General features: G+C 41.7%; 1 protein-coding gene across 1 annotated transcript; it reads left to right on the top strand.

Moving 5' to 3' along the window:
- Positions 1-9,492: 9,492 nt before the first annotated feature.
- On the top strand, positions 9,493-10,617 carry LOC592039 (alpha-1A adrenergic receptor-like). Its single transcript, XM_791582.1, has one exon. It carries the CDS (start codon positions 9,493-9,495, stop codon positions 10,615-10,617), a length of 1,125 nt encoding a protein of 374 aa, XP_796675.1.
- Positions 10,618-12,451: the final 1,834 nt, after the last annotated feature.

The raw sequence follows: 12,451 nt of genomic DNA, 5'->3' as shown, positions 1-12,451 counted from the left end.
AATCTGACTGGGCGTGCCGTTTACCTACAGTTTAAGGGGCACGGCCCGGTAGGTTCATCATTCACAGGTCACCATCTCCCAGCCAGTGATTAACAACACTAACATCGACTAAGCAATACAAATAATTTAGAAAATTAAAAATCTGACTGGGCGTGCCATTTACATACAGTTTTAGGGGCAGGATCCGGAAGGTTAATCATTCACAGGTCACCATCTCCCAGCCAGAAATTAACAACACTAACATCGACTAAGTAATACAAATAGTTACAAATAATTAAAATTTAGGAATCTGACTGGGCGTGCCGTTTACCTACAATTTAAGGGGCAGGCCCGGAGGTTCATCATTCACAGGTCACCATCTCCCAGCCAGGAATTAACAACAGTAACATCGACTATAAGCAATACAAATAGTTAAAATTTAGAAATCTGAATGGGCGTGCCGTTTACCTCCAATTTAAGGGGCAGGGCCCGGTAGGTTCATCATTCACCGGTCACCATCTCCCAGCAAGAAATTAACAACACTAACATCGACTAAGCAATACAAATAATTAAAATTTAGAAATTTGACTGGGCGTGCCGTTCACCTACAATTTAAGGGGCAGGGCCGGTAGGGTCATCATTCACAGGTCACCATCTCCCAGCCAGGGATTAACCACACTTACATCGACTAAAGCAATATACAAATAATACAGAAAATTAGAAATCTGACTGGGCGTGCCGTTTACCTACAGTTTAAGGGGCACGGCCCGGTAGGTTCATCATCACAGGTCACCATCTCCCAGCCAGTGATTAACAACACTAACATCGACTAAGCAATACAAATAGTTACAAATAGTTAAAATTTAGGAATCTGACTGGGCGTGCCGTTTACTTACAATTTGAGGGGAAGGCCCGGTAGGTTCATCATTCACAGGTCACCATCTCTCAACCAGTTATTGACAACACTAACATCGACAAAGCAATACAAATAGTTAAAATTTAGAAATATGACTGGGCGTGCCGTTTACCTACAATTTAAGAGGCAGGCCCGGTAGGTTCATCATTCACAGGTCACCATCTCCCAGCCAGAAATTAACAACACTAACATCGACTAAGCAATACAAATAATTACATTTTAGAAATCAGACTGGGCGTGCCGTTTACCTACAGCTTAAGGGGCCGGGCCCGGTAGGTTCATCAATCACATGTCGCCATCTCCCAGCCAGGATTTAACCCCACTTACATCGACTATAAAGCAATATACAAATATTTAAGAAAATAAGAAATCTGACTGGGCGTGCCGTTCACCTACAATAGGGGCAGGCCCGTTAGATTCATCATTCACAGGTCACCATCTCCCAGCCTGGAATTAACAACACTAACATCGACTATAAGCAATACAAATAGTTAAAATTTAGAAATCTGACTGGACGTGCCGTTTACCTACAATTTAAGGGGCAGGGCCCGGTAGGTTCATTATTCACAGGTCACCATCTCCCAGCCAGAAATTAACAACACTAACATCGACTAAGCAATACAAATAATTAAAATTTAGAAATTTGACTGGGCGTGCCGTTCACCTACAATTTAAGGGGCAGGGCCGGTAGGGTCATCATTCACAGGTCACCATCTCCCAGCCAGGGATTAACCACATTTACTTCGACTAAGCAATATACAAATAATACAGAAAATTAGAAATCTGACTGGGCGTGCCGTTTACCTACAATTTAAGGGGCAGGCCCGGTAGGTTCATCATTTACAGGTCACCATCTCCCAGCCAGAAATTGACAACGCTAACATCGACTAAGCAATACAAATAGTTACAAATAGTTAAATTTAGAAATCTGACTGGGCGTGCCGTTTACCTACAATTTAAGGGGCAGGCCCGGTAGGTTCATCATTCACAGGTCACCATCTCCCAGCCAGAAATTAATAACACTAACATCGACTAAGCAATACAAATAGTTAAAATTTAGAAACCTAACTGGGCGTGCCGTTTACCTACAATTTAAGGGGCAGGCCCGGTAGGTTCATCATTCACAGGTCACCATCTCCCAGCCAGAAATTAACAACACTAACATCGACTAAGCAATACAAATAATTAAAATTTAGAAATATGACTGGGCGTGCCGTTCACCTACAGTTTAAGGGGCAGGGCCCGGTAGGTTCATCATTGACATGTCGCCATCTCCCAGCCAGAATTTAACCCCACTTACATCCACTATAAAACAATATACAAATAATAAAGAAAATTAGAAATCTGACTGGGCGTGCCGTTTACCTACAGTTTAAGGGGCACGGCCCGGTAGGTTCATCATTCACAGGTCACCGTCTCCCAGCCAGTGATTAACAACACTAACATCGACTAAGCAATACAAATAGTTACAAATAGTTAAAATTTAGCAATCTGACTGGGCGTGCCGTTTACCTACAATTTAAGAGGCAGGGCCCGGTAGGTTCATCATTCACAGGTCATCATCTCCCAGCCAGGATTTAACCCCACTTACATCGACTATAAAGCAATATACAAATAATACAGAGAATTAGAAATCTGACTGGGCGTGCCGTTTACCTACAATTTAAGGGGCAGGCCCGGTAGGTTCATCATTCACAGGTCACCATCTCCCAGCCAGAAATTCACAACACCACCATCGACTAAGCAATACAAATAGTTAAAATTTAGAAATCTGAATGGGCGTGCCGTTAAACTACAATTTAAGGGGCACGGCCCGGTAGGTTCATCCTTCACAAGTCATGTCGCCATCTCCCAGCCAGGATTTAACCCCACTTACATCGACTAAGCAATACAAATAGTTACAAATAGTTAAAATTCAGAAATCTGACTGGGCGTGCCGTTTACCTACAATTTAAGAGGCAGGGCCCGGTAGGTTCATCATTCACAGGTCATCATCTCCCAGCCAGGATTTAACCCCACTTACATCGACTATAAAGCAATATACAAATAATACAGAGAATTAGAAATCTGACTGGGCGTGCCGTTTACCTACAATTTAAGGGGCAGGCCCGGTAGGTTCATCATTCACAGGTCACCATCTCCCAGCCAGAAATTCACAACACTACCATCGACTAAGCAATACAAATAGTTAAAATTTAGAAATCTGAATGGGCGTGCCGTTAAACTACAATTTAAGGGGCACGGCCCGGTAGGTTCATCCTTCACAAGTCATGTCGCCATCTCCCAGCCAGGATTTAACCCCACTTACATCGACTATAAAGCAATATACAAATAATAAAGAAAATTAGAAATCTAACTGGGCGTGCCGTTTACCTACAATTTAAGGGGCAGGCCCGGTAGGTTCATCATTCACAGGTCACCATCTCCCAGCCAGAAATTCACAACACTACCATCGACTAAGCAATACAAATAGTTAAAATTTAGAAACCTAACTGGGCGTGCCGTTAAGGGGCAAGCCCGGTAGGTTCATCATTCACAGGTCACCATCTCCCAGCCAGAAATTAACAACACTAACATCGACTATAAGCATTACAAATAGTTAAAATTTAGAAATCTGACTGGGCGTGCCGTTTACCTACAATTTAAGGGGCAGGGCCCGGTAGGTTCATCATTCACAGGTCACTATCTCCCAGCCAGAAATTAACAACACTAACATCGACTAAGCAATACAAATAATTAAAATTTAGAAACCTAACTGGGCGTGCCGTTAAGGGGCAGGCCCGGTAGGTTCATCATTCACAGGTCACCATCTCCCAGCTAGAAATTAACAACACTAACATCGACTATAAGCATTACAAATAGTTAAAATTTAGAAATTTGACTGGGCGTGCCGTTCACCTACAATTTAAGGGGCAGGGCCGGTAGGGTCATCATTCACAGGTCACCATCTCCCAGCCAGGGATTAACCACACTTACATCGACTAAGCAATATACAAATAATACAGAAAATTAGAAATCTGACTGGGCGTGCCGTTTACCTACAGTTTAAGGGGCACGGCCCGGTAGGTTCATCATCACAGGTCACCATCTCCCAGCCAGTGATTAACAACACTAACATCGACTAAGCAATACAAATAGTTACAAATAGTTAAAATTTAGAAATCTGACTGGGCGTGCCGTTTACCTACAATTTAAGAGGCAGGGCCCGGTAGGTTCATCATTCACAGGTCATCATCTCCCAGCCAGGATTTAACCCCACTTACATCGACTATAAAACAATATACAAATAATACAGAAAATTAGAAATCTGACTGGGCGTGCCGTTTACCTACAATTTAAGGGGCAGGCCCGGTAGGTTCATCATTCACAGGTCACCATCTCCCAGCCAGAAATTCACAACACTACCATCGACTAAGCAATACAAATAGTTAAAATTTAGAAATCTGAATGGGCTGCCGTTAAACTACAATTTAAGGGGCAGGGCCCGGTAGGTTCATCCTTCACAAGTCATGTCGCCATCTCCCAGCCAGGATTTAACCCCACTTACATCGACTATAAAGCAATATACAAATAATAAAGAAAATTAGAAATCTAACTGGGCGTGCCGTTTACCTACAATTTAAGGGGCAGGCCCGGTAGGTTCATCATTCACAGGTCACCATCTCCCAGCCAGAAATTCACAACACTACCATCGACTAAGCAATACAAATAGTTAAAATTTAGAAACCTAACTGGGCGTGCCGTTTACCTACAATTTAAGGGGCAGGCCCGGTAGGTTCATCATTCACAGGTCACCATCTCCCAGCCAGAAATTAACAACACTAACATCGACTAAGCAATACAAATAATTAAAATTTAGAAATATGACTGGGCGTGCCGTTCACCTACAGTTTAAGGGGCAGGGCCCGGTAGTTTCATCATTCACATGTCGCCATCTCCCAGCCAGGATTTAACAACACGAACATCGACTAAGCAATACAAATAGTTACAAATAGTTAAAATTTAGGAATCTGACTGGGCGTGCCGTTTACCTACAATTTAAGGGGCAGGCCCGGTAGGTTCATCATTCACAGGTCACCATCTCCCAGCCAGGAATTAACAACACTAACATCGACTAAGTTATACAAATAATTAAAATTTAGAAATATGACTGGGCGTGCCGTTCACCTACAGTTTAAGGGGCAGGGCTCGGTAGGTTCGTCATTGACAGGTCACCATCTCTCAACCAGAAATTCACAACACTACCATCGACTAAGCAATACAAATAGTTAAAATTTAGAAACCTAACTGGGCGTGCCGTTTACCTACAATTTAAGGGGCAGGCCCGGTAGGTTCATCATTCACAGGTCACCATCTCCCAGCCAGAAATAAACAACACTAACATCGACTAAGCAATACAAATAATTACATTTTAAAAATTTGACTGGGCGTGCCGTTCACCTACAATTTAAGGGGCAGGGCCGGTAGGGTCATCATTCACAGGTCACCATCTCCCAGCGAGGGATTAACCACACTTACATCGACTAAGCAATATACAAATAATACAGAAAATTAGAAATCTGACTGGGCGTGCCGTTTACCTACAGTTTAAGGGGCACGGCCCGGTAGGTTCATCATTCACAGGTCACCATCTCCCAGCCAGAAATTAACAACACTAACATCGACAAAGCAATACAAATAGTTAAAATTTAGAAATCTGACTGGGCGTGCTGTATCATATGTCAAAACTCGACAAATACGACAAATATGACAGCAATCGTTAATAAAATTTGTAATTAGGCACGAAACACAAAATACATAGAACTGACACATTTAGGTGGCAATCTATTGGATAAAAATGTACAAATACAGTATACGAAATGTTTCATAAAATATACATACCATAAAACTGTAGTCATATATCATAAGAGGACTATCGCATTGATACAAATCCTCGTTATCAAAACATTCATTTTCGGTAGACATTACCAAAATCAAACACGTAGACAGCAAGTCTGAGCCATATAGGGTTGATGTGCGCCGTACCAAGACAAGCTCCCAGATCTGTAAAGATTGTTGGTATGTAAATCAGAGATGCTCGAACTGGACATGAACGCTGGACATTTTAGAGTCAATTGATAAAATTGTCATCTTCAACAGTAGCTTTAGATTCCATTCTGATCTTGGTATGTCGACCGCGAGCTCTCTGAAAGACGGCTTTGTCATGATGGAGGTGGGCATTGTCCTCGTCAGCTTTGGCATTGTCGTACCCGTGCGCTTTAGCAACGCGGCGGAACGCAAAGAGGACGGGGGAATTCACTCAACCGAGATAAATAATGGATTCAGTTCGGATTCTGTCTATTGAAATACTTTATTCTTATCAGGTGAACGGAATAATTTGTATTGAGGCACTTCACAAAGACTTATTCATTACATTTGGTTACATTACGAAAATGGTCTATTGTACGGCGATACAACTCTTCCGTCGAGTTTAGGAAACGCAGTGACGGATCCAGGGGGCCGGGGGCCCGCCCCCCCCCCCCCCCTGGGAAAAAAAAGAAGGGAAAAAAAAGGGGGGGGGGGGAAGAAGGAAAAAAAGGGGAAAAAAAAGAAGGACAAAAAAAAGGACGAAAAAAGAAGGGAAAAAAAGCCCTGAGCTTCCGGGGACTCCGCCCCCTGGACCCCACACCAATTCCAGACCTGCCAGTGTCACAAATAAGGTATAAAATTATGCTCATCTGACGATAATATGATGTATAAAACCCCTGAGCGAAATATTGGCCGGCACACTAAATTTCAGCACACTTAATTTCAAATTTGGGCCCCCACCCCTAAGAAATCCCGGATCCGCGCCTGACGGAACGAACGCTATTATGGCTGAGAACGGTCGTGAAAATTAACAAGACGGAGACACTTCTGGTTCGCACATGCGCAGATTGATTATTTGCTTGGTTACCCTCGTCCTGCCTTCCGTCGTGTTTGCAAAAGCACTCTATAATACAGGTTACATATGAAGACGGGAGCATAGTACAGGACGATCTCGGTTGAGTGATTTTCCCCCTCCTCTTTGCCTTCCGTCGCGTTGCTAAAGCGCCCTACTGACTGAACACCCGGCCGAACAAGCCTTGAAAAAAAAAATCGAAGCAGTTTCAACCAAATCATAGAAAATTGGTAACGTTCTAAAAAGATTATTACTCAAATCTGCCTAATTGGTACCTAGTCTTTGTTTATCCTTTTTACAATGAAAGATTACTTGTATTAACGGCCGGTAGGGAAAGTCCAGGGTATTGTCCGATAATTATGTTAACGACACCATGATCAAGTTGTGAGTGTATATCCTACCCAATGAACCTTTCAACTAGAGCTCGGATCAGACCAAATAACACGACAAATGAAACCTGTGAGAGTTTTATGTACTATTTGAAATCATTCTCAGTGGCGGATTCAGGGGGGACAGGGGACACGTGCCCCCACCCCGTTAATAAAAAAGGGGGGAGGGGGAAAAGGAAAAAGGGAGAAAAGGGTCATTATTCATAAGGGTTATTATTCATAAGGGTTCCTATTCATAATATTACAAAAGGGTCGGTATTCATAACACAGAAAGAGGGTCGCTATTCATAATACGAAATGAGGGTCGCTATTCATAATATGAGTAGGGGGTCGCTATTCATAAAAGGAGAAGAGGGTCGCTATTCATAACAGGGGGGGGGGGACTGAAAAATAACTTGTAGTTCCTGGGCCCGGGTTTATAGGGTTAAAATTCAAGGGGGCCGGGCCCCCGGGCTCCCCCTGGATCCGCCACTGTCTATACACCCCCCACTGAAAAAGGTCTAGCGACGCCCCTGATAACAACACAGTTTATACACTCGAGATAATCTATGCAAGTACTGCTGGTGAAGTACCAGACCTCCGTCTTTGTGCATAGTGCAGCAACGAAGCATATACAACGTATCACGACGTGACAGTTTCTCTTATTAACTTCTAACCAATCAGAAGGCCTCGTTTTTCCATGAAGTGCCGGTGGACATTAATGCGCCAAATGTGGTTCTCAAATTGCAAAAGATCCCTACTCTTGGAGGGGGTAGGAAAAAGCAACTGTACGTCATATTACTCCAGGAAGTGCCTGAAAATGCGCCTAATGTGGTTCTAAAGGTTGCAAATGCTTCCTACTCAGGGAGGGGGGGGGGGCGAAATAGAGAGGGAGAGAGGGGCTAGAGGTTTAAAGTATTGCGATCTGTATAGCCCCTTTCTTAAAGAAATTTAGCGGAATCTGTCTTTTCATCGAGGCCCTATATAATGCTAAAAAAAGATTACATAAAGAAAGAAAGATTTGGTGTCAGGACGACATTTTCTGTGGTCACTATATCTAAAGTTCTATGGTAATAATCATCAACGCCTGTTCAGCATCTAGATGTACAAATATTTTATGAGACACATCGAAGCAGTAACGATTGTGAAAATAAATTCATATTTGTATAAATATTTCACTCTATATTTGTCACCCTTTCAAGGCCATTATAGCCTTATTTGCACCCAATATGTAATGCCGCTGACGAGCAGAAATTGACACAAACCCCACTCCGCTTTAACGATTGGTTGCTGCCGAAACTCCATTAATGGTTTGAAGGACCCTGTTCTAAATAGGTGAGAAAATAATATTGTATAAATATCGGGCACGAGCACCATAAAAAGACCATGTCGTTTAATTAAAATGATTTTCACGGTAATAATTCCATTCATTTATTGATAGATTCAACTGAATACCATGAAAACAGGGCAGTTTTGTTAATGGCCATACGCTGAGAGAACTTCTTCCTGTTCAAGAAAAAGGGTAGTTTCAATTACCACCTCCTGATTATCTCCTCGGTCCTCGTAATTGCGGAGACCCCACGCCAACCCTCCTCGTAGAATTCGATGAACGTTCTGCCCTCCATAAAGACGGGTAATTGCCTTTAGAGGCACTTTGTAGAGAATAATAGAGTAAATATATTTCCTATTAGCACTTTATTTTCATTTAACTTAGCTGCAATGCAATGATCAGTAATTCAAAATTGGGAAGGGGGGGGGGGATGTTCAATGACTTAAAAATGAAAGTGAGTGTGGAAAGGCAAGGATGTATTATCAACTTTTAGTTGTATTCCAGTGCTCATTTTCTTCCATCTCAAATATAGATGGGTTCCACTGAAATGTTTCAATCAAAGTAAGTGCTGTTCGTGCCGCAATATCGATATGAACAAAAGTCTTGTATATAGAACACGTGGCAAATTAATGCCTTTCATAAATCTGACCGGAATGGGAATGAAATTGACGGCTATTACTTTTTAATTGTGTTGACCAAAATGTTGAAAATTGCTGAGTCACGTACGCCATATCCATAGACCTATTTCCAGAGATTTCCATATGCTACCTAGACTATAGGCCCAGTGGCAGTGATGTGTTAATTCATTGTCTAAACTATAAGTCAACAGAGTGAATGAGATTTATAATTTGAAACAAGTGTCTTTAGATAATACGATGATACGATTATAGTTTGTGCGAGAAATGAAAACTGAGCGACACCACTCTTCTAGAAAGTGGAGTGAATTAGTTAAAACATCTCTTTGATTAAAGAAAGCATAATGGAGAGCTTCAATGCATCAAGCAGCTCCAGCTCGGTCGATGACAAGCAAGCGGTATTTATTCTCACGGTGGTTAGAGCAGTATTTGTGACCTTAGTGGCTCTTACTGGAATCGTAGGAAATATCATCAACATCATCGTCATCCCAAGAGTTCCCGACACGGCTATGGGTGCTGCAAGCAAGGTCGTCCTTACAGCCCTCTCAATAGCCGATCTTATCGCCGCCGCCATGCTCCTGAACGGTCCCTTGTCGTTATTTACTTACGAGTGGCTCTCCAGGGCCGGTAACATATACTGCGACATCACAGGCTTCCTTACGACTCTGGCTCCAGCGACGAGCGCTTCTTTTATTCTCCTAATCAACCTGGATCGCTACATACAGATCACCCGACCTTTGACCTATCAAGTTCTTGTCACAAAAAAGAGAGCCATTGTCGCAGTCGTAACAGCAGCGTTCTATATATTAACCTTCCTATCGTTCTTCGTAGGAATTTCCGATGAATCAGTTGACCCTATCGCTTATCACTATGGGTTTTCGTTGTGCCTCGTCTCCTTCTCTGCCCCTGCATTTTTACTGAGCACTATCGGAAGCTTCACAGTAAGCGTCTGGCTGGTTGCCGTTCTGCTCCTGGCCATATACGCCAGGATCTTCCAAATTGCACTCCGCCATTCGAAAAAGATTTCTGCGCAGATGAATAGCACCGCCCGCCTGAGAGACACAAACGCGACGCAAGGCCACGACGCCGTTGACGGTCAGGACCACGGAATCGCAATCGTGGTAGACGTATTCCACCAGTTAGATGCCGACAACTTGAACAGTACGGCGCACCGAAAACGGGACCGGGTCCGTAGAGCCAAACGCGATTATGACGGGATTCAGCGAAACATCCGCAGTCTGCGTATACCCCTCGTCATAACCGGATGTTTCCTTGTGTCTTGGCTGCCTCTTACGGTAATGTTTACCTTCGCGTCCGCAACCGGAGCCACCTTTGGTAATATAACGTGGTGGATAACGGCCGTCATGTCGGCCTCCAACTGCAGCATCAATATGTTTGTGTATGCCTTTGGAAGAAGTGAATTCAGAAAAGCTTTCCGTAAAATTTTCTGCAGGACATCCGTTAAATAAATCACCTAAAAAGTGTACAGTTCCATTCACATATTTCTTGTAAATGATCAAGGATAATTCTTAAATGATCAGTTATTTCATGAGGATACCTGTTTATATGCATGTGTAGTTTTTATCTATTTTATGTTTGGGGCTGTTATTTCGTTTTATTCTTACCAAAGGCGAACTCTATAAGAAAAAAGAGGAAATTATCATATAATTACTTTTGAAACAACAGATGCACTTATAAGGCATATTATATCGGTATATAACTTGTAAAACACTCAGATTCAGATTAAAAACTGAAATATTTCCTTTCTGTATTACGTGAAAACTGTAATGTTTCAGTTTACATAATTCAGAGGCTTGGGAATAATTATGATGGGTCGTCAAAACAAGACAATTCAGACACGATATGAAGCATCATTTTGATTATCTCTTACATTTTTTCGGGGTAGTTTTTTTTTTAAAACTATATAAAATCATACACAAATAATCGTATGAATAAAATTACATTGTTGGCATGACATGCATTTTCTTCTGTACCGTAGAACATTGCCAATACGTGGATGAATTAACATAATAGAAAGCCTATATAGATAGATCATGATGAAGGAAAAAATGGCATGCTTTAAACCCAACAGTACAAACCCTTGATAAAGACGTTGAGTTACGTACGTCGATAATTTTTGTAATTTCTGACCTAATGAAAACTTTTGGATTTCATCAATTTTTGTCGTCATTTTATGCCAACACGTGGACTTAATATGTGATAATTTTCTAACTATTTTTCAAGAATTGTGTAAGCTGAAAATATTTGTTTCTCAGGTTGTGTGGTGTTTTTTTTTTTTTATAGAATGGAATGTATATATAATTGTCACATTTTTGGAGGTGTGTCTATTTTGTTTGACCTCTATGGAAACCAGGTTTTTATGTTGGTCTGCTTCAACCTATATATGAAACATAAAATAAAAGTAATAATAATCAGCGAGTGAATGAATTTTACTTGATACACAAAGACCAAAATATATTTAGGCACCTCTATAATGGGGAAAGTTCTTTGTCTTGTGGAAGTGCTTTCTTCAGAAAGTGGAAGTGCTTTCTTCAGAAAGAACGGAACACAACATTTTTGGACGTGTCGTGGTCTAGTGGATATGCCACCGGACTGTAGATCAGTGGCTCGCGGCTTGATCGAGTCCCGCTGCGGCACTAATGTCCTTTAGCAAGACATGAATCTATCATTGCCACACTAGACCCAGGGAAGATAAATAGGTACCTGGCAGGAATTAATTCCTCGAAGTACTAGAACGCCATGATGACAGCTCTAGAACTTCCCTTTTTTAAATCCTGAAACACAGTGTATACAAATCCTTTAAGTGATTCAATTCCCGACATTCTTATAAAATGGTTGACAGAGAAGGAAAGAGAACTGCAGTTTTCTAGGGAGAAGGCAAAAATAAAACGTTTTACTGTAATTACGTATAAAGGTATATAGTGAAAAAAATGATTCGTAAAAGCTTTGTGGAAATTTATGTCTTTATTTCATCAGTGCAATTTTTGTCATTGCCTGGTATTGTTGTAGCATTTCGTTGATTGTCGAATGTCCTTTAAAGGTACTATGTCCCATTTGCAGGCCAACAAAATGAAAAGGTTACATTCCAACCTCATTTGAAAGAAAATATTAATTTAGAACTTCCTTTAAAAAAAAGGGGGGGGGGGGGGCTTGAAAATGTCTTTAAATGGAAAAATAATGACTATTATTTGTCGAATCGACGTAGGAGCTATAGGGCCAGTTAGTAATAGTTTGATATTCAGACCATTGTACCGAATGGTCGTACGTGATGCCTCGCGAAGA

The sequence above is a fragment of the Strongylocentrotus purpuratus genome, unplaced genomic scaffold (genome assembly GCF_000002235.5).
Source record: "Strongylocentrotus purpuratus isolate Spur 01 unplaced genomic scaffold, Spur_5.0 spur5_scaffold_16, whole genome shotgun sequence".
NCBI lineage: Eukaryota > Metazoa > Echinodermata > Echinoidea > Camarodonta > Strongylocentrotidae > Strongylocentrotus > Strongylocentrotus purpuratus.
This window is presented reverse-complemented; position numbering and strand designations above follow the sequence as displayed.

Bases quoted from the DNA above. Each gene is read 5' to 3' on its own strand.
- LOC592039 (XM_791582.1), top strand. From the start codon at position 9,493: ATGGAGAGCTTCAATGCATCAAGCAGCTCCAGCTCGGTCGATGACAAG.